The sequence below is a fragment of the Acanthochromis polyacanthus genome, chromosome 11, assembly GCF_021347895.1.
Source record: "Acanthochromis polyacanthus isolate Apoly-LR-REF ecotype Palm Island chromosome 11, KAUST_Apoly_ChrSc, whole genome shotgun sequence".
In the NCBI taxonomy this organism is placed as follows: domain Eukaryota; kingdom Metazoa; phylum Chordata; class Actinopteri; family Pomacentridae; genus Acanthochromis; species Acanthochromis polyacanthus.
In genome coordinates this window covers 27,842,486-27,865,930 of record NC_067123.1, presented here as the reverse complement: position 1 = coordinate 27,865,930, position 23,445 = coordinate 27,842,486, and the positions used below count along the sequence as shown (strand labels likewise).

The 23,445-nt window shown below is 40.6% G+C and overlaps 1 protein-coding gene across 1 annotated transcript in view; it reads right to left on the bottom strand.

The window, feature by feature from the left end:
- Positions 1-1,474: 1,474 nt before the first annotated feature.
- kcnh8 (potassium voltage-gated channel, subfamily H (eag-related), member 8) overlaps positions 1,475-23,445 on the bottom strand; it is a 62,780-nt gene continuing 40,809 nt past the window's right edge. Inside the window, 7 exon segments of the mRNA XM_022200611.2 lie at positions 1,475-3,154; positions 3,156-3,647; positions 10,392-10,471; positions 10,701-10,810; positions 12,953-13,239; positions 14,303-14,341; positions 16,868-17,082. Coding sequence (XP_022056303.2) covers positions 3,107-3,154; positions 3,156-3,647; positions 10,392-10,471; positions 10,701-10,810; positions 12,953-13,239; positions 14,303-14,341; positions 16,868-17,082 — 1,271 coding nt within the window. The 3' untranslated portion in view covers positions 1,475-3,106.

Here is a 23,445-nt window from a genome sequence, read left to right as displayed (position 1 = left end):
GTATGTGGTCCAAAATATCACTAAAACGTCATAGTTGAGAATGTAGTCGAAAATATGACATAAACGTCATAGTTTAGTATGTCATCCAAAACAGGACAACAACGTCATAGTTTAGTATGTCGCCCAAAATGTAGAAAAAAACATCATGGTTTTTTATGTTATCCACAATGTCACTAAAACGTCATAGTTTAGTATGTCATCCAAAATGTGAAAAAACATCATAGTTACCTCCGCCAAGAAGGTTATGTGACACCCGGCGTTTGTGTGCCCATCTGTCTGTCTGTCTGTCTGTCTGTTAGGAAGATAACTCAAAAACGCCTGGACATATTCACATGAAATTTTGAGGGGATGTATACTATGGTAAGAGGAAGAGCTGATTTAATTTTGGTGGCAATCCAGAAAGGATCCTGGATTCTGGATCACTTTGCATTTTTTAGTATGTTTTAGTATGTGGTCCAAAATATGACAAAAACATCATATTTAATATGTCGTCCAACAAATCAGAGCAAGGCGTCCAGATAGCTCAACTGGTTAAGGAGGTGATTTGTAAACAGAACTGTGTCAGAGATGCAGGTTTGATTCCAGCTCATGATCCTTTCCTGCATGGGTTTCCTGTTTTTCTCTCTACCCTTGGCGGAGGTCTGCACTCTGAGTGCTTTTCTAGTTTAGTATGTCGTCTAAAATATAACAAAAATGTCACAGTTTAGTATGTCGTCCAAAATTTGGCCAAAGAAGTCATAGTTTACTACGTCTTCTAATAAGCAGAATAAAGATGCCCAGGTAGCGCAACTGGTTGAGTGGGTGATTCATAAACACTGTTGTCAGAGATGCAGGTTCAATTCCAGCTCATAGCAGTTTGTTGCAGGTCTTCCCTGCCTTCCTCTCGACTTCCTATTGAAGGAAACCAACAAAAGGGCCCAAAAAACATTGTGTATAGTTTGTCGTCTTAATGTGGCCAAAAACATCATAGTTTAGTATTTCCTCAAAAATGTGGAGAAAAAAAATCGTTTAGTGTGTCATCCAAAATGTGGCCAAAAACGTCATAGTTTAGTACGTCTTCTAATAAGTGGAAAAAAGATGCCCAGGTAGCTCAACTGGTTGAGAGAGTGATTCATGAACAGTGTTGTCAGAAATGCAGCTCGTGGCCCTTTTTTGCAGGTCTTCCCTGCCTTCCTCTCTGCTTCCTAATGAAGGAAACCAACAAAAGGGCCCAAAAAACGTCGTTTGTCGTCGTAAATGAGGAGAAAGTCAGATTAATATGTCATCTAAAGTGTGACAATTTAGTGAACAGAGCAGCCTTGTCGGAGTCCTGCACTCAGTGTTTCTCTCGTTTAATGTGTTATACATTTGTGCTTTGAGGAATGTTGCGTATATTTCTTGGAGAGGAAAAAACAGTGGTTTCTCTGGATGTAATGACCTCTCAGAGCTCTTTAAAGCTTTGTTAAACACAAAAACAACACAAAAAAACAGCACATAACAGTCATGTTTTTTGTTTATTAGCATAACATTTTGTATCTAATAAATATCAAAATGTTAAGGGGAAAAAAGTTTGATTACAGTACATTCCATTTGCAGAGAAGCAGAGTCAAACCTACATGAATTCAAAAAGAGAACCGTAGATCTGTCGGGACAAGAGTTATGACCTTTTTTTTTTTTCCTGGTTTAGGATTGCATTGGCTGGTACCTGCAAACAGCACTGCCATAACCTCTGAAACAGCAGCATCATGTACTGCCATCCCACACTCTTGCATTCTTTGAAGTAAAAAAATACATCTTTAGTATTGATACATTCATAGAAATATAAAAGCGTCTTTATTTCCTTATTGTGCTTTTACGTGGGAATATTGCCATCGTTCCAAACAGCTGAGAAAATGGACCTCAGAGCTTGTAACCCTGGGTGATGATCAGGGGGAAATAACCTACATTGTGGACGGTGAACCAATTTAGTCTTGGTGATGTTTGCTCCAGGCCACTTCAGAACAGGGGCGACTACTTAGTGGCTAAAAATAACCAAGTTGTTTAAATCAAGCCCACATCCAATAAATATGCATTGGTAAATGCCAGGTTCAGCTATTAAAAGGCTGAACCGTGTTTCCTTTAAATAGATAGATACATGGCAAGCTGGATTTCCACAGGGTGACATGCAGCATGTTAATGTGTGTCTACAGGCACTACTCAAAAGGCTCGGAAAGGCATGCAGAGAGAGAGAGAGAGAGAGAGAGAGAGAAAGGAAGGGAGAAGGCGTTAGAGAGAGAGAATAGTAGGTGTATGGAGAGAAACACTGGAAAAGAGAAACACAGAGGGAGGAAGAGTCCCTGTGCTCAGTGTGACAGACGACAGCAGGGGCTGCTCTGCCCGAGGCAAACCATACCCCAACCACCACCTCCATCACCAACTTCCTCCACCCTCCCCTGTTCCCCGAGGGCCAGCGGTAAAGAGCACAATAGGTCCCATCTCTCTCCTCACACCATCCTGAGTCCAACCAGCCACAACCAGCCGCACAATCCAGAGCATCTGCCACGGGTTGAGTGAGCAAGGAGAAGAAGAAGGGGTTAAAAAGGAGGGGAAATGGTAGAGATAGAGGATCAGAGGGGGGCTTTTTCTTCTTCCAAACAACCCAGCCAGCCTGAAACCATCTCTAATCAGGAGCAAAGAAAAAAAAAGAGCACAGAAAGAAATCTCTCCTCCTCCTCCTCCTCCAATGCATCTGTCTCGTCCTCCATTATGGCACTTGGCACTCCATTATCGCTCTTGGAAGGAGCCTTAAGGTGGAGGAGGAGGAGGAGCCACCGTACAGCTCCTCAACTGACCCAGACCTCTACATACCATCTAACAAGTTTAAGTTTCTATAAGGTAAAGCTAACACACCTAAACCTTCTGTACTTGATTTCATGCAACTGGATTTTTTAAAAAAAAACGTGCCTTTATTAAAGAAAAGTTGCGTCCCTGTAAACGTCTTCCAGTGATATAGAGGGGGACCCAATTAAGTCTGATCTTTAGTTCAGGACTATATCCCCTCCAAAAACAATGTCCTGGGATAAAGGCTCCAGGAAAGTTCTGATGGAGGTTTGCTACAAACCCGTGGTTGGGTTGTGGTAGACTCCCCCTAGTCCAGTTTGAGGAGAACACCCAGAGCTCTGTAGAGGGCCCTCATCTCCCCCGTCCTGCGGAGGTGGACTGTGCACCCTTGACCTGATGGAGTGGGGAAATTCTGGTGAGCTGAGGGGTGAGGAAGGCATGTGAGGCTCTGCGGTGATGGAGGATGGCTGCAGTTGGAGGGCTGATGAGGTGGCGGGTGGAAGATGAGCTGGGATGGGGGCAGTAGGGAACCCCAGCTGGAGGTCCTGGGGTCTATGTGCGAGGGAGTCCACGTGACAGACCACACCATGTTGCTGGGGAACTGTGAGGGGGGAGGAGGGCAATGACATGGGCGTGTCTGCCCAGATGGAGGCAGTCTGAGAGGACGAAGGTGACGGGTAGGACTGAGGGGAGGCAGGGTGGTGCAGGTAGGCGTGGTGTGTCGGGGAGTAGTGTGTGGGGCAAACGACCGCAGGTTGTGGCACTGATGGCATGAGTGTCTCCATGAGCTGAGCCATTCTCTTCATGACGTGCCCGAGGTCGGCCACTTCCCTCCGGAGGGTGCTCACCTGCAGACACACACAGACCATTTTTAAGGAGAAAAAAAATGCTTTCAGCAGTGGAAGTGGTGTGGTATAATGAATGCAACTTCATGCACACAAGTGAACATTTAAAAAAAATCTTCAAGATTTTTTTAGTAAAGCATAGTCAACATTTTTCTGCGATACACTGTACAAATGTTACAATAGAAAATGAAGTTTACTGTTTAACACTGTGACTAGACTTTCCAATAATATACTGTATGTAGTGTTTCCATTGTAATCCACATTAACTGTTAGTGTAATTCCTGTAAATTTGGATGGCTTCTTCTTTTCAAATATATGACTATGAATTGCATACATATATTACCATTCAAAAGTTTGGGGGTCACTTAGAAATGTCCTTATTTTTGAAAGAAAAGCATTTTTTTTCAATGACGATATGATTAAGTTGATCAGAAATACAGTCTAGACATCGTTAATGTGGTAAACGACTATTCTAGCTGGAAACGGCTGATTTTTAATGGAATATCTACATAGAGGTACAGAGGAACATTTCCAGCAACCATCACTCCTGTGTTCTAATGCTACATTGTGTTGGCTAATGGTGTTGAAAGGCTAATTGGTGATAAGAAAATCTCTGTGCAATTATGTTAGCATATGAATAAAACTGTGAGTTTTCATGGAAAACATGAGATTGTCTGAGTGACCCCAAATTTTTGAATGGTAGTGTATATCATAAATAATGTGTGTTTAATATTTATGATCCAGTACTGACATGGACCAACTGAATATCTAAAAATGCATAAAGCACTAAAACACCTACAACAATAAAGAATAAAGGGAGAAACCAGTTACATTTTTAAGTATGGGAGCAAAGGAATCAATGTCTGAAAAATTATGACGTAAAAACAAAATAAACAAGAAGGTAAAGTAGTCAGTATCAGTATCAAGTTAGTATTAATATCCTTAGCTGCCTAAATCAAGTCAAGACTCAAAACAGCGCTTCATGAACTGTAAATGTGAAATATTTTTGTCCATTTCACACTGAATTTTTACAGTAGCCTTCTGTTAATCATCATTTTTGTTTTTGACTCCAAAAAAGCATCAGTGCTTATAATTTATAACTATATTTTCAATAAACAAAAGCGTAGTTAATGCCTCTGTGTAGCAGTTTTTTGGAGTAGCGGTAAAGTTGGCTGTTCCTCTTCTGGATACAGATGCACACGGGATTTATAGATAATGATGCACACGTGTAATTAAACACAATCTTCTTTCAATGTTTCCTGCTGACTCTCTTTACACTGTGTGCTCAGTTACTGCTAATGCAGATGGAGCCGACTGCAGCTGCTTCACATTTAAGACATTCAAACGGCGAGACATGGGAGTGGCCTCTGACAGCTACTAGAAACAGTAAGTGCTAACAAAACACTGCAAAAGTACTCTGCTACAAGTAAAAAAATAAAATAAAATCTGTGCATCAAAAACAACAGTAAAAGTTAAAGCAAGTACTTTTTCATTAAGTGGTACTTAGAGGATTAAAAGTACTTAATGCTTATTATTATCAGCTTGTTATTCCTCATGCATTATGTAAAAGTTGTGGATGGTGGAGGTGGATCTGCGCCTGCTGATAATTTATTTTATTATGAATTAATCTAATGAGTGTTTTCTCTATTAATCAATGGTCTCATTTGTATAAATACAGAAAAGATGCTATCACAAGTACACTGAATGATTGTGAGAATATTTCCCAACTTTCTGTTGATTAATTGTCTAATTTCGTCAGGTGTACTTGTATAAACTGTTGGGTAGTTCAATTTATAACAAAACATCGTATTTTATAAGTTCCTTGTATGTTTTGTGTACAAAAATCTTAATTTGTAAAGTAACTAAAGCTCTCAGATAAACGTAGTGAATTAAGAAGTGCTAAATTTGCCTCTGGGATGTGAAAGTGAACTAGAAAGTGACTTGAGCCGTGAAATGAAGAACTGCACACCAAACAAACTGAACACCTCCGACTCCTCAGCAAGGTAGCCAACTTCACTGTGCCTTGCTGTTTCGAGGAAAACGAATCACACCGTGCGCTGCATGAAATCAGATTACAATTGCAATTATTCTGACTGACTTTCTTTTTTTAAAGCAATGTGTGCTTATTTGTTTATGGTGTAAACGAATACATTAGCTGCTCTGCATTACTTGTTATTTTTGAAAATGCAGCAAATCAACAAATATTGGCTGTTGTATTACATTAAACCACACTGGCTGTTACCGTGGCAACCACAGACAGCACAGAGTTAGTAAAGACTAAGATCTCACAGACTGCATTGGAAATGTACATGTGGTGTTTTTCTACACTGGAAGACACCATGAGAAAAACAAGCAGTAGACGTCATGGTTAAGTATTTTCTCGGAACTGTAGCTGCCTGATGACAGTCCAAAAAAAAAAAAAAAAAAAAAAAAACGGATTGAGATTTACAGAGTTTGTGATGTAAAGTTAAGGAGGCAATCCTGTCTTACTACAGGGTGGAACTTTCTGTACTGTCATCCATCTTCAGAATTAGTTTTTGATTCGGAAATGTATAGCTAAATTACAACTTGCCACTGTATTGTGTAGAGGAGTTGTAGTAGGTGAGCTGGTGTGCTCGAGTGGGAAGGAATGAAAGGAGACGGAGTAGAGCTACATTATTACTTTTTTATGGGGATAAACATGTAATTTTGATTGATAGAGATTAGTTTTTTTTAGGAGCTGAATTAACAGCCACAGAGGGAGGACTAGAAATTAAGTAAAAAAACAGACAGGAATACTTGTCTTTCTTGTAACTCAAACCAACAAAATTAAACTAGTAGGTGGTTTAATTGTACAGAGCTGCAATAAGGTGAACCCAATACCCGAATGCAAGTACATAGAGCACTTCTAGAGCAGCTAGTACTATGCTTCATAATGTTAATTAATAAATTAGATGAATATCTGCCATAGCAAAACAAGTCATGTTCAGAGTGACTTGTGTTTATGAGGCTATAGATTCAGTTTGTCTCTTATTTCTTGTGGTATTTGACTCACATTTATGTAGCTTCATTGGAAACGAACTTTCAGGAAGAAAAAGCCCACAGGATTATTATGAATTTGGTATTTTCTGGAAATCCTCTTTGGGTCAAAATATCCGTCTTGTGCCTGCCGTTCTGCATGTAACATCAAGCTGCCATAATTGGTCATTACACTGATGAGGGGCGCTGGTGATTAGCTGCTCTCTGCACGTGTCGAGTCCACACAGGGCACGACCATGAAGCTCTGCCAAGGTGCCATCTGCTTCTGCCAGTCAAAATGCTCATGACCATTCATCAGGCCAATCACGCACATCAGTGCCACTGGATGCACATCAGCCCTCAGCAGGACACACAACTCCAGGTGGGAACCGCTCCAGTCGCTGGGCGAATATGTCAAGAGGTGATCACGACACACCAAATCAGACCCAGGGCTCCCTCTTCTCCTTCTCTGTTACATGGACACCCTTTACAAAGCATTCTATACATACAGTACGAGCATTTAGGAGTGCGTTTTGAACATGTTGGCCAAATTCTTTTATCCCACTCAGACATCAGGTAATGGCCAGAATCTCTTTCAGGATCTTGTTACATCACTGTTGTTTAACTTTGATCTACTGTAGTGAGTCAGTGGTGATACAGGGGCTTTAACAGGACAAAATAGTCTCTCTCCCTCTTTCACAGTTGTCCCATCTCTCCTCCTCTCAAGTGGCTGATAAAAAGCCCGGGTCTAAACTCCAGCTCTGACAAAAATAGAAAAGCTGAGAGTGGCAGGGCAGTCCAATCTGACACGCTGTCAACATGATTCCGGTCCTCCTACATCAGAGACGAGCATCTGTGGAGATGGTCGGAGAAAACAGCAGCAACAGATGACCAATGCAGCTACAGGTCCATGTTAAGCCCCCTAAAAATCCATAAAAGCATTGTTCGACCAAACAAAGTTGATGCTTTTTGTCTGTGAGACTTTTTAAAAAGTATTTGAATCTGAATAAGTGTGTAAGAGTAGTACTACAGTGTACAATCCACCATATTAAGCAGCTTCTGATTCATCATATTGCATTAAAATCAGCCTGACTGCCCACTGGGCTGCCTGGGTGATCATACAATTAAAAAAATGTCCGTCTTTGCTCGCTGTTCGGTGCAATCTCACGCTCACAATGTAATGAATAAACATTCTCTTGTAGCTCATTTACATTTTGTTATTCAAATTTCAGTTTTGCATAAATACTCCAGCAAAAACGAAGCTCCGCTGCCCCCCAGCTGACCGACTGAAAAAAATAAATGACTGCCTCTTCAAGTCTATGCGCTGCTTAAAAATTCTGTCCTAAGTGCTTGATTTTGTTTCTTTACAAAAGTGGGTCGCTACTGCTGAGCAGGCAAGTGTGTGCCTCACTCAGCATGCGTATCATTTCGTAATGTGTTTCTAGCTGACTCTTCTGGTAATTACAAGTGCAGTCACTCAGGCTGCACAGGCAACGCTCTCATTGTTCAGCTCTCCTGTGCGGCTGTGCGTTAGGATTTCCTCGACACAGTACGGAGGTCAGTGCATCGGGTCTTGCTTCAGTCTTGTTAATTCCTTATTCATCTCCCGCTGGAACAAACACTTTCCAATGCACAGTTTTAGTTTCAAGTCAAAGGGTGAAGGTAAGAGACCATGGTTTAGAGGCAGGGCTGCTGTATTGCTGTGTGCACACGATTTGTAGTTCATTAAACTGTTGCCATGCTTGTCAGAATAAGCAATTGCATTAACCTTGTCAGTTGGTGGTTCAAATAAATGTTCCTCACAGCGAATATTGAGTCATGTTCTGCTATTCAAACAAACAGTGAAATGGAGAATCAATTGAAAGAATATACTCTTTGAAATAACGTCTGGCTTGATTTGAACATTTTATTGTAGAAATAAGGCACAAATTACTCAGAATGGCACAAAATAAATCGTTCAGTCAACCCTTTCATCCGTTATGGATTATGGTGATTTAATTTATATGCATGCTCCTGACTTCTCCTTTTAACCTTTCAAAGCAGTTTATCATTCTGCCCTTAGGCTCAAATCTGCTTCAGAACTCATTGTGTTTTCTATATGAGACTCTTAGGTTCCAGTCATTGGCAGAGTAAAGAGAACAGTTCTGAATTTCATTTAATTAAGGCACTTTTTGGCAAATTTGGCAAAAGAAGGCTTTATAACTATTAATACTTAGGTTTCACGTTATACAAGTCATAGAATATTTGGTTTTCATAAACATCATGCCAACACTGACATTAGGAAATTAAATTAAAAGCGTGTACCACATAAAATAATCTGTAAAAGCCGATAAAATTAAATAAGAATTAATCCATGTATTTTTTAACTGATGGTGTCCTTTACATTGATGCTCTTGGTGTATTTGTTGTCATTTTTATGTGCTTTTACGGTTTCATATATTGTGAATCCAAGCATCCTTGCAAAAAAAGAGCTCGATCTCAACGGGCCTCCCTGTTTAAACAAAGGTTAAATTAATAAATTAAACTAAATTAGTCTGCTGCGTAACTGTGGAAAATGTTCTCCACAGGCTCTTGCTCTCTGATTTTAATTTAAAAATCAGTACCTTGTTTTTTTGGGGGTTAATTATTGGGGTTTTTACGAAGCAGCAGAAACAACAAGGAAGCAGGAACGGATGACTGGTTTGACTTGACCACCTTAAACTCCCGAGGAAGGCAGTTCAAGTCAGCAGTGTTACAGCCTCAACACGAAGGAAATGGGCTAAAACAAACACACTATAAACTGCATGTATTAATTTTTTTGATAATAAACCTGATTTTGCACCTAAATGCACCGTATAAAATACAATGTCCTCATCTGCCATTTTGTCATTGTGTGTGCGTATTTGCGTATCAAATTAATCGCCTATGGTGATCAGTGTGGATGGATCCAAGTGTGGATTAACAACCACCAAGACCATGCTGAGAGTCTTCCTGTCAAACACTGCCAACCCACAGAGACAGAAAAAGCGCAACAGAGCTGATATGAAAAACTGTGAAAGTGCTGTGCCGTTGTCTCACTCCTCTCACGTTTCATCTTTTTCTTGCTTTCCATTCATCAAGTTTACTGTGATGAGAAGACTTTACTTCCTCATCTTTTTCCTCTCTTTGTGTCTTATATGTCTCTCTGCCTCTGCTCATCCCATGATGCACACTAAGGCTTAGCGGGAGGAAGCAAACACCCCTCCTCAGCTGCCAAAAGTCTAATGTCAATTTAGCCACTCGCCACTCAAAACCACAGGACGCAGCACGAGAGTCTGAGTGTGTATGTGTGAACAGATTATGCCAAGCTGGACAACAGACCACTCGGATCTATTAAACCTATACATATAATCCAACACCATCATATGCATAGAGACAACACGCAGCATATTCACTATACATTAACGTAAAACTATCATAGAAACTGTGTGTGGGAAGAATTCACAGCCTTAATAACCATTTTACCTTGTTATGGTTCAGTTTTTGGTTCATTACTTCTTTCGGTCTGACATGCTGATACAACCATATGGCTCGTGCTTCCTTGAGCCCACCTGTCTGTCTCTCTGTCTGCCTCACCTCACACACATACAGAGTCATGTTTCTTCAGAGGATTTGGCTCCCGTTCATATCCTGGAGGCTTAACCTAACGCTAACCCTAACCAGCCACTACTTCCTTAATCCTAATGCTGACCTCAAACCAACCTTAAATTGAATTATTCGCAACAGTCCTACCTGCCGGTCGAGGTGTCGCAGTTGTCCTCTGGTCTCCTCTGCTTTCGCTGCTAATTCTGCTGTGCTGATGTGCAGCAAGTCTGTGACAAATTGGACAAAATTATATATCACTTCAAGCAAGTACAAATTTCCACCCCACAGTCGTTACGTCAAGACAGCAGATATATACTGTAGACTTCCAAAGACATTAATCAGCCTCATTACTCCAAAGTACGGTAGGAGAACATTTTTCACTGAGACTTTAAGTGGTTTTATGTGATATCTGAGAGGTACGCTGCTGTGTGCGGTGCTGTGCTGTGATGGGAAGACCTGTGGTGGAGGCTGAGGCACTGGTTGGTTCTTTGACAGGACAACCTCGGCCAGTAGGGAAGGAGAAGGAACCCTCTGTCCTCTCGCTGTCCTCAGTACCATCCACTATCCTGCAGAGACACACCAGTGTTGGCTATTGAATCCTGGTGATGGATGTTGCTTAAATGTGGTCTTGAATCAGTAGCTAGACATTTTAGGAACACTTATTTGCTTGTTTTTTTGCTGAGTAGAAGTTAAAAGTTTGCTCTCATGTGAGACAATCAGACCAATTAAGAAGCTCCTGGGTTTTTACTACTAGAGGCTGTTGTCACGTCTCGATATGAGCCCACAGCTGCAGCCCGCTACATCTCTGTTGCTACAACTGCTCTCTTCCTCAGCTCCGGAGATCAGTCTTTGCTGGTTGATATAAAACATGGCTACCAGCGTGCCAGTGTAGGAATATCGGCACAGAAAAATAGATTTAAAACTTCGGCATACTGTCAAATACAGAGTGATTATCTGGTGCTGATAGGCTTTGTTATTATTGTGTGAAGTTGTTTGGCCAGAGATTGACTGTAGTGCATGGTGATTTATGTGTAAATTAAATTTTTCAACCAGCACTTTTAAATCTCTCAAATTATAGCGTTGCATCCTCTTTGTTCCAATGAAGTCTAAAAAAAATCAGTGCCAATATAATAAGCTTAAAAAAAATGAACCAAAACCAAACAAAAATAAACCCAAAAAGTAAAAATCACTTTATTAAACATGTCTAATTTAAAATTCAGTAAAAAATAAATTCTTTGCTCTAACCAGATTCTATAAAAAACAAAAAATTCTGCAGTTCTCAAGAAAACTAGAAAAGCATTAGTGGCTTAGCTGCGACCATTAATCACACACAAAAAAAATCTGAGTGTTTCGGCTGAACTGTTGGCAGCGGTTACACATAGCAGAAGCCAGGTAAAAATGCTACACGTATGTAGAGTCGACCTTGTTTCCACTATTGATAACACCTCTGGGTATTTGGTAAAAATGTTGCACATACCGATTCCTTTTTCTCATTTTTGTTGAAATTGAAGAAATGTAACTATTTTTTCATTTCTTTGAAGTTATGGCATTATAACTTTGTCATTCCGCACAAAAGACATTTTTGGATTCTCTCTCACAGTCATAGTTGAGGTTTTTCCACATACTGCAGTGAAAATTGAGCCCACAGTGAATGATAAAAAGTGTGTAAAAAGAGCGAGACACAGAAACTGCTTGGTGTTCAGAGGGTTAATAAAACAAATAAAAATGACGGTTTGCAGTTTTACTGAAACATTTACTGCACACAAACAAAGCTCCCTGTCTGTAGCTGCTTATAGTCTTTATGCTAACTATACTAACCAGCTCATTGGTGATTCATTCCTTTTTCTGTCAGGCTCCCCTTCATAAAAAAACAAACTTCCTCTATCCCAGAAGGCTGTACTATGAACATTAAAGGGTTAGCGAGGTATGTTGAGCCAAAGTTGAAAGCCTGAGTTGACAAAGAAAGTTGATAACCTCCTTTGTGATACCTGTTATCTCTGACTGAGGCTTTAGTTTTTGTCGAGCCGGATTACACAAAGAAAGTCTGGATATGTTGAACTGGCTTTGGCATACAGCCCTCTTATCTGGTCAATAGGCCACATCAAAGAAAATCAGATTCTTCTTCTTCTTCTTCTTCTGAATTCCGGCAGACTAGGTGCCTCACGGCACATTGCTGCCTTTCTTGGTGAAGCCTGAAATCGCAGCTACTATTAAATCCTTAGCAGATCAGTGGCTGCCAGAAAGCTCAAAATCGCCCTTACGGCAAAACCCTGTCCCTTGGACGGGCTTAGAACAGTTTTTAAGTTGATACTACTTCCACATACTGGTGTGATAGTATGAAACATCTGCTCTCTCTTGTCTTCATACAGTGGACAATCTATAAGGACGTGCTTAACAGTTTGAGGTTGTTTGCAGTGTTGACACAACCCATCTGGGTGTTTGCCCATTTTAACCAGATCCCACTCAAGCCCGCAATGACCCAGTCTCAGTCTGGTTAAAATTACAGCCGTTTTCCTGTCTAAAATCAGATTCTCTAACTTCAATTTGACTGTGACAAAGTTTAGCAAATCAAACAATGAAATTTAAATTTTGTGAGTCACTTTGACTCAGTCCTTGTTTGTACCACATGTACAAAGACTGACAAAAATAAACATGACAGAGACAGGCCTGGACAGGCCGACAGATAAATCACTGGTGATGAAACTCACCTGGGGCTGAGGCTGGAAGGATCTAGAGCGGTGACACTAATTTCCTGGATTTTCCTCCGAGATCTACTGGAGATCTGAGCCATGGTCTTCTGACTGGGCTGGCACAGAGGAGACCTACCACCAGCATCCCTGAGGTTCACCGCTCGGTTCTGCTCTGATGCCAGAGAAACAGACATGGCCTCTCGTTCCTCCTCTTCCTCCTCCTCTGCATCTTCCTCGTGTTCCTCCTGCGCCTCTATGATGGGCGGATAGCCCTGAACCACTCGCCCATTCCTTCTCACCCCTGACTGGTAGAAAAATTAACAAAAAAAAAAGACGTTGAAAGCAGCATCAAGCATGTGACTTGAGGACATGTTGGAATGATGTTGGAGCGTGGATGCTTAGAGAACTTTTGTACATTGTGTGACTATGAAGAAAGCTGAGAGCTGACATGAAATTAGAATATATTTATGTTGAATTGAGTCATGTGAATCATGTGTATTAATGATATCCACTTTGCTTAAATACCTCGTTTTCAAGAAAACTTAAATCTCCATATTTAAATGTTGCTATCATATTGTTTCTGCTTCCTCTAAAGATGTTGAATGTAAATTTGCACAGTTAGTACTGTGAACCTGAAAGGCTCAAAAGGTTCCTTCAGTACAAAGAAATGCACTTTTAAGATGAAGGAGCAGCTCACTCAGCTGGATTTATGAGTGACATGGGTGACCGGAAAGCCTCACATCAACATTTTAGACTACAGAAGAGGAAATTCAACACTGGTGACCTCTGACATCTGTCTCAACAAACACACACACCTGTTTCTTTTGGCAAAGGTCTGCAGTGTCGTTAAATTGCTGTGGAGCTGATCAACTGTAAGACGAGGAAACAATCTGATAACAACAGTCTACAGTACCCTATTGATCAGCGGCCTGTGACCCATCTTTCTGAGACCAAAATACCGCCAGTGTGAGGTTAATGGCCTCGACAGATGAATTGATTCAGCTGTAAAACATCTGAGCGGCTTGACAGTATGTATTTCATCGCCCTCTATTCTGGTGCCGCCACGATTTAATGACTGCAACTAATTTTGTGCAGAATTGATCTTTTTCCTTCATCAATCTTCACACTATATAAAAAAATCTCTATCTGAATCATTAAGTTGAAAAGAATGACTGCTTCCATTATCAGTGATGGAGGTCTGCTGGCGGGTCGACCTACAGACTTTTCAAAGGACAGAAAAATCAAACTGTGCTCAATTTGAGTCTTATTTTTGTATATTGTGGGCTGATGGGTGTTAACATATAAGGCGATGTGACTAGTCTGATGCATTAAGGCGACGTTACTGTTTGCGTGCTGACGGTTTGTTACCTGAGTCTCCAGAGCTGATGTGGACAGCCTTGCTTTCACCTGGAAGACAGCCAGAGAGGAAATATACAGTAAATGAAGTGCAGGGAAAAGCAATCAACATGTGCTCTTTCATTTCTCAGCTCTAATTTACAGAGGAGCAAGTTCACAGGGTTCTACAGTGAATTGTTTTCTGAAATGAGTACAGCAATGCAATGCATGAGGACGAAAAATAATTCACCTTAAAGGGGCACCGAGGAAGATTTTTATGCTCGTAACAAAGTCTCATATTAATGTGGATGAATCTTCGTTATTTACACTTATTAATGCCCCCATTTTCGATTCCTGAATCATTTGGTTTTGTAAATATTTGTATTTTATTAATTTTTTGTTGACTCGTCCAGAATTTCCTGTGAGAGACGGAGCGATTTACAGCAAATACGGTGTGCGTGCGCTGACGGAGCGTAGCAAAGCGGAGCTAGTTGTTTTTAGCAGTAGCAGAGCGGAGAGTTGGTTGAGAAGACGGCACACATGGAATGCAAAAGGAAGCGAACGGAGCAAAGTCTGCAAGCAAAAAGGTTGTCAGATCGACAAGGAAGCAAAAGAAAAGTTAATCTTGGACAGGCATTTCAGAGGTGGAGAGAATTCCGGGAGCAAAAAGAAATCAAAACAGATGCCGAGCTGGCTGTGCTTCTGCTAGACAGGTACGTAACTTTAGCGCTTTGTAAGTTTGATACAATTCTTTTGTCTTTTGCGTGTGTTGCTTGCGATGTGTGGTTAGTAGACTATGGGATTCATTTGACTGTGACTGGTTTAGCTGACTAACTTTGTGGCAAAAACACTGTGTGGGTATTGGCTAATGTAACGTTAGCTCGGAGCTAATGTAACGTTAGCTCGGAGCTAACGTTCGGTTAACTCCGTAGCTCCGAGCAGCTTTGACAACTCGGTTTTACAACATTAGACCGCGGAGTCATTTACACACGTTATTGTTCAACAATGATTTCAACTCCGCCAGCTTTCCTGAGGCTTGCTCGCTCGTTTATGACGGTTTGTGCGCGCCGAGGCTCACGGGAAATGTAGGCAACGCTACATTTCCACTAAAATCTTCCTCGGTGCCCCTTTAATGCACTGACACTGTTGTGTTTCAGTCAAACAGCAACATTTTAGCCACAAACAGCTCTCCATCCTGAACTGCTTCCTTCCTCCCGTCTTCATTTAAACTCCACTCAGTGCTGAGATTTGGGCTGCCCCTCTGCACACCTAAAAGCCCTGCGGCATGTAGTGTGTGTGAAACTGGGCCAGTGGTGTTTGAGCAGGAGAGACTGAAACACCTGACTTTAATTACAGCAGCAGAGCTTCTCCAAGCACCCCGGCTATTTTTGCCCTCCCTCAAGCTCTCTCACTCTCACACACACACTCATGATTTTAAAGCTTTTCCCTCTCTTGTTTTCTCCAGCCACTTTTAAAGTCCATTTCTTGCCCTCCAAACTTCTTTCCTCTCTTTCCGCTCATCAGTCTGTCTCTCACTGTTACATTACTCTGATTCCTTACACAGTGCAATTGACAAGTGAACAATAATTGCTTTCCTTGCACTGTACCGCTGTGAGTTACACTACGAGCCCATTCATTTATTTTTTTCTAATACAAAAAATTAAAATTTGCCACTATCAGGGACTATGAAGTTAAAAGATTATTTAGTTTTGCTGTTTCTATTTAAATATTTCCTGGCATAATCGGCTCCTCACATGTTTTCGAACCATTTTTCTCATCACAGTGAGACACAGTGACTCTTGGGTGCGTGAAGTCTAATTGAAAATCAGTTTAATCCTCTAAATCTTAAGTGCTCTCTGGACGTTTTTGGCTCCTGTGACATGTTTCATCACTGTAGGCTCATTTTTCACTACAGTATAAAGTCCTGCACCTCTATGGAAAAGGCACAACCATGACTAGAAGTAGAGAGAACTCAAGTAAGTCTTTTATGGAGTATAATGAAGTCACAATATAAACATAAATAATAAAACATTTCTCCTATTTTTCCTCTTTTGTATTTCACAAAAATGGAAAAAGACTGGAAAAAAGATGTACAATTTTTTTGACAGTGCCCACAATTGTTACCAACACTTGAAAAACATGGAAACTCTGTATGCTATATATATTTTACTATCTATATTTTGGTTTGTGTCCACTTGTTTTGTATGTGGTCAGTGTGAATACCGCCTGCAGTTCAGCCTAGATAAGCCAAAAAGTCCAGGAATTAGTTTTTTTTTGTGTTTTTAACAGAATCTAGAATAATTTTTGACATTTTTAAAATGAGGCACGTACAATAAAGAGATTTTGATGAAGTATTGCAAATTGAAGCTTAGATTTAGTACAAGCGCTGTCGGAAAGTTAAAAATCCGACAGTTCAGTAGTTTGTTGAATGTGCGATTTTGGTGTTTTTTTTAAAACATCAGTTCTTTAAAACCTGCTTCAAGGTTTAAGAGTTGGACGGTTAAACCACGGAGCTCCTTTTAAGAAAGTTTTTTCACTTTGAGTGTAATCGTTGGCGAATTTCATATTTATCTTTCAGTACTACTTGGATGCACTTACATGTGTCTCATGTCCCTCCCTCAGGTTGTATGTGAGGTCCTGCTGGATATCCTGGACAAAGTGATGAGAGTACTCCGGGTAGAGGTCCAACACTTCATAGAGTCCTTTCAGATTAATACACTGCAGGTCACAGTAGGTCAGGGCTTTCACATCCGCGTTGGTTTTTATCACCCGATCATCTAAGGACAGGTTCGCTCCGATCAGGTCACCTTTACCTGCTCAGACAGATATGGAGAAGACGGGTCAGAGAAAAGGGGTCACAGAATAAAATGTTCACATGCCCGTAAAAGAGGTGGAAGATGCAGCCTGTGTAGCTTCTAATGCAGACGCTCCGACATGTTTCAGATGTTCCATTTATTGAAGGCTTTCTAAGACAGCACTCAGCTTGGAGGGTGTGAGAGGTTTTGGAGCAGAATAACACTGAAGCATTAACCCCCGAACACTCACAAGCCTGAATACACGCCAAGAGAAGATTCACTGTTGTTCTATTTTACTGGCTCTCGCCCCAATTATACATTGTTTGAAAGCACAAAGCCTCGAGATTCAAATGGTGTAAATGATTTTAGGATTCTAGTATCACAGCTCCAGCAGCAACAGTTTCATACTTTGTAACAAGAGTGTGTAAAGAATAAAAGGGCTGCTTCTTATCTTTCCTGTTGTCTAGCAACACACACTTGTTGAATCATTATGTACTGCACAGTATTTTCACCTTAAGAGACCGACAAACCTTTTAGTCTTTTTCGACAAATAAAGGAGCACAGACAAAGCTTTAGCACCACACAACTGCATTCAAAATGAATGTAAGAAGTTGGAAAGCAAGAGCTGCATGATGGTGCACTGGTTAGTACAGACGCCTCTCTGCAAGAAGGTTCTTGGTTTTAACCCAGTCAGACACTGCAATGGTATATCCAGAACCAACCTTGTGAGAGAAACAGCAGCTGTGGATAAGAGCGATGTTGACGTTGTGCCATCTGCTTTATTTGAGTATGGAAAAGGTGGAACATTTTCCATAAAGTTAGTCAATGCCCCTCAACTAAGATAATATCACACTAAAAAGTTAACTTTAGCTTATTTTTAGGCTGCAGGCAGCTCATTTACAAACCAGCTCATTCTCCTGGCAGTAAAGTTCCCACATAAGTCCCTGTATCGTGCCAAAAAATGAAAAATGGAAACTTCACCCACATACACAAAAAAACTACTTGATTTTCATTGGTAATGGACAGCGGAAAAATGAAATGTACAAAAAAAAAAAGGACTATATTCTTGTTTTAAGTTTGAAATAGATAAAAAAGAAGGTATACCCAATTTAAAAAAGCTTCAATTTCCACTTAATTGCATTTGGTATTTATCAATAAAAAAAAGTGAGCAACTTTGTTTTTGTCAATACTTAGAATTTGTATTTGCGTTGCTAATGTACAAATAAGTCAAACAGAATTCTAGTCAGTAAATTATTCACGAATAAGTACAATAATACACCAAATCTATAACTGTCAATAAGTTTCGGAAAGAGGGATTTTAATTGACATGTGAGGAGGTTATGCAAAGAAGCAAATGCTGTTATACATTACGAGCATTACTATGTTAACTAATTAGCCATTGATGCCTTCCTTTCATCTCCATATGGCTTCTGCATGATTTTAAAGATCCATCTATTTTAGGGGAATGCAGTTTGGCCCTTTGATGTTTGAAGCATTCACTTCATTGTCATTTATCCATTTAATCTACACAATTTTGGGCATCATTTATAATTTTTTACCATAGAGTGTTTTTCTGTATGTTATTGAAAATTTCCCATTTGGTAGAATTAAGTTTTTGGATTAATGCTTTCCTATAGAGCAAGAGGAATTGTGGAGTTACAGCCAGTCTTTAGTTGAGACGGCTTCTCTTTGTAACAAACTATTCCCCTGATGAAATGGATTTTTGCAAATTAGATCATTTGCCGAAGTCTGTTTGAAGCTTTTTCATGGATGAAGTCTCATGAATAAATATGTGAATAATTTCTTTGTCCTAAGAATGAAAATGTTAAAGGGTCATCTGTGCATGTATCAATTTTTTTTTTGGACCGCAAAGTGAAAAACAGGAACTACTTTAATGACGCAATGAACATCCCTGTTTTGTTTTGGTGTGAGATTATTATTTGAAAAGCACAATGACTCTCAGTGTTTTGACTAAATGTTACGTGGCTATGACAGCTGTTCTCTGCATACAGCGTGAAGATGAGCACCCCGTTCGTCTTCATGTCCCTTCAGCAGGGATAAATAATTCATTATGGTCATTGTGAACGGTGAACGCTGCTAAATTACACTGCAGCTGATGGAGTGGCAGTCATGACTGTTCTTATTCTCTCCCTCTCCTTCCAACCCACTCCTCCTCAGCTCAGTCATTATGCCCATCCTCTTTCCTTCGAGCTCCATTTCTAGGTTTCTCACTGGTCCAAAAGTCCTTGTCACTGTCTTCTGTTTCCTCATTGCGGCCTTCCTTTTTGGGTTCCCCGATTCTTTTCTTACTCTTTTCTGTCTTTCGTGTTTTTTAATTACATTTTCCTTCCTTAATTCTTGCTACTTAGTGTTTTCTATCTTCTCATACTTTCCCACTTCTTTTCTCAGAATTTCAAATCTTATTCCTTTCCAAACTCATTCATGTTCATGAATATCTCTTCATTCTTTCCTCCTCTCTTATTTTCCTTTTGTCTTCCTTTTTCAGTGTTCTTTCCTCTTCCTTTCTGCCACTGTTACTTCTTTCTTTTACTTTGACTTCCTTCATTTCTTCCCCCATTCTTTTTTCTTCTTGTCTACTTCTTTCTGTGCCATTCAATTTTTGCTTTGCGTTATACTTTCTTCTGGTTTCTGTCCTTCCTTCCCTTATCATTTCTTCTTCTTTCCTTCTGTCTCCTCACTCTCCTCAATGGGCTTCAGCTTTCTAGTTTTCACTCTCCTCAATTCTTCTGCTGCCCTTTTATTTAATTTTCTCATCCCCTCCTCTCATCTAATTCACAACCTTTCATCTCTTCCCACTCTTGTTATTCACTTTTTCTTTCTTTCTTCCTCTAATTCCATTCTTCTTGTATTTCTCCTTTCATCCTCTCTGCTCCCTCTCAGTCCAGCCTCTGCAAATTTGGTTTCTTTTTGTTTTTTTAAATATCCCGCTACTCCTTTCTCCTCTTCCTCTCACTCTGTGGTGTCTCGCTCTCACCCACTCTCTGTTTTTTTGGGGGGCTGAGCTGCAGCCTTGTGGTGTGACAAGAAAGAGGAGGGGGATACAGAAAGACGCACAGAAAGAGAAGAAGAATGGGCGAGAAAGAAGCTTTTTCTCCTTCAGTCAGACACTCAATGTCAGCCTGACCTTCTGCACAGTCAGCAAGCGAGCACAGAGACAATGCTCTCTGCCTGTCAAGCCTCCACACACATATGCACCCACACACACACACACACACACACACACACACACACACACACACACACACACACACACACACACACACACACACACACACACACACACACACACACACACACACACACACACACACACACACACACACACGCCATTCTGTGCAGCAGTAAACAATTCCACCTACTCGATACACACAAACGCCCGAACGCATGCAAACTTTTGCTTTCAACGGCAGCACTTGCATGCAGGTGGTGAGAAAAACAGCAGGTAGACACACACACACACACACACATACACACAAACATCACACACGCAAAGATTGACACAGAGATTGTGAGCTCCACTCCAGCAGAGACAAAGCGACGGATGGAGTTTCAGATTTAGATCTTTAATTCACTTTCTGTGACTCACTCCCTCTCACACTCAGACACACACTTGTGCCAGATTGGTCTGTAGCTCTGTGTCATGAGGGTCAGCTAGCAGAAGCCACCGGGGTCACTCATGGCGAGAGGTTGTGTTACACAGCAGATGTGCGTGGTCAGAATTACAGCATGGTGGAGTTTGCATGTTGTTTCAGATTTATTCTGCGGGCAATGATATTTGTGGTGCTTTTCTCTACAGTCCTAAATGTTTATACAATTTGCGAGCATCAAGAGACTCTCCAGGATGCAAAAGCAGGTACACGCTCATGCAGATGTACTTAAAGGAAGTTGTGATGCAGACCAGAGGATGTAACCATCTGTCCACCTGAATGGTGCTAAATTAATTCCACAACAACTTCTGCAAGTAGCTGCTTTACAAAGATGGAAATCGGACAGATTGCTTCTGCTGATCTGATCTTCTCATTTACAGGACTATTTTGGGAGAATACAATAAATGGTGAAGAAGCTGCATTGGTAGACATATATTGTAATGGAGCAGATTTAGTAACCTTTTCTCCATCTATTCATCCAGGAGCTATATCTGCTTGTACCCTTTGAAGGATTGTGGTGTTTGGATCCTATCCAAGCTAACTCTTGCTGAAAAATAATGCCCAACCATCCCCACACTTACACCTGCAGCCAGTTTATAATCACCAGTTAACCTGCCATGCGTGCCTTTTTGATATTATTCCACATTGTTAGATTATTTCTTAGCATTTCTGCCTGTATTGACACCGGTAGGGTAGGGGGTATAACGTGCAACAAAAGGTCCAAGTTCTACCCGTTTGTAGTCTTAACCCTTTGATGCACAACATAGGTCAGGAGATACCCATTTTCCATTGAATGTGGGTCACTTTTGACCAATGTTGTACATCAAAGGGATAATCTAAGCCAATGAACAGCCGTCTGAACAAATTAAAGAGTGTTACTGATCATGTATTTAAACTCTCTGCAAGCAAGAGGATAAACCTACTGTAAATGACACATAATTCCTGTAATAACAAAAAAAAAATCATTTTATGTTTGTAGTGCACAAACTATTAAATCCAGATGCTAATAGGGGATACACGCATCAGCCACAACATTAAAACCACTGACAGCTGTATGACATTGATCATGTCGCTACAATGCAATCCTGGCATTCATGTGGATGTTACTTTGGCATGCACCACCTACCTAAACACTGTTACAGATCAACCATAGCCCCCAATGGAAGCACTGCTCGCAGATGGCAGGGACTTTTCCCTTGCAGGATGCTCTGGAAAGGCTCTAGAAACACATCAAAGAACTTAACCTGGCCTTCAAACTCCACAGATCTGAATCTCGAAGGTGTACTGGCACCACCTGGAACCCACAAGACCCAAAGGATCCACCTGTCAATATCTCAGTATCAGATACCACAGGACATCTCAAGAGGTCCCATGTCCATGTTTTAACTTGTCAGAGATATTTTGGTGGGACAAGAGGGAGCGAAACAACATTAGGCAGGTGGCTGTAATGTTGTGGCTGATGGGTTTGTGTTAAATGTTTCAATCAATTAAAGTTGATTACTTCATAAGAAAAGTGTAAAAAGGTGACTTTGCCATTTATTTTGATGTTTACTGCATTTTGATGAGCCCTTATGGATGCTCTCTGTTAGATTGTTTGCTGTCATTTGAGAGAGTGTTTGATTACTGAATGCCCTGCGGTTTTGTGTTTTAATATTTGCATTTTCTGTGCACCAAGAAGAGTAGCACTCCCAATTTCACTGCATGCAGAGCTCACAATGACAATAAAGGCGCTCTGATTCTGATTCGGAGTCTGATTCAGTTCCCTGTCACTGGCTACAATGGCTTGTCTGTTTTTCTTTTATGCCTCTTTTGAAGCTATTTCATCTGCTTTTTCTTTCAGTAGAACTTCACATAATGACTTCTGCTGCATGAATAGAGCAGCCTGTTCGATAAAAATGATGATCATTATGGTTTTATGAATAAAGACACACAAATATATTTTCTTAGTTTGAGCTGAATTGCAGCTTTTGCAAATGTTTTGGAATCTCATCTCTTCATTAATGAGAAGCCAGTTTCTATTTTAGCATGCAGCTTGTTTTTGGAATTGCTGATTTCGGGTTATCTGAAGCAGACCTTTTAAGTATGATGTTGTTCTGCTTCTGTTGTAGAATAAATAGAAGTTGATGCTGGAAGCTGATACTGAAATTAGCTGTACCTCTAGCAAATCAAACGTTAATTTAAAACTGCAAGTGAGAATGCAGAACAAACTTGGCCCCGGGCACCATATAAAGACTGATTTCAACAAACAATAAGGAACTGGGCCAGACAGCAGTAAACTAGTCTAGACTAGATGGACCTTAAATGATCCAACTCCAGTGAATTGGATGGATTGAATGGGCTGGACTTAACTAGACAGCACAGATTGAACGTGACAGAGGCCTGAATTACAATGCTGTGGAGTAGACTTGACCATGCTCAGCTGGACATCACTGGCTTGGGAATGGCTTAACCAGTACAGAATTGGAAAATCATGGGTTGAATGGATTACTGCTAGATAATATAATCCAATCTGCAGAAGCTGTATGCTTGTCTCTGTTCCAACATCTGCCTGTCAGCTCTGCTCAGCGAACCTGCAAATAATTTTCAAGGTAGCATCAAGAAAAGCTGTATAAATGAGGAATGCACCTCCCTCCTGTTGTATGCACAGCTAGATAAGGCCTTCTTCAGCTCTTACTGCTAGAACATATTGTTGAAAAATGACATCTAACTAGAG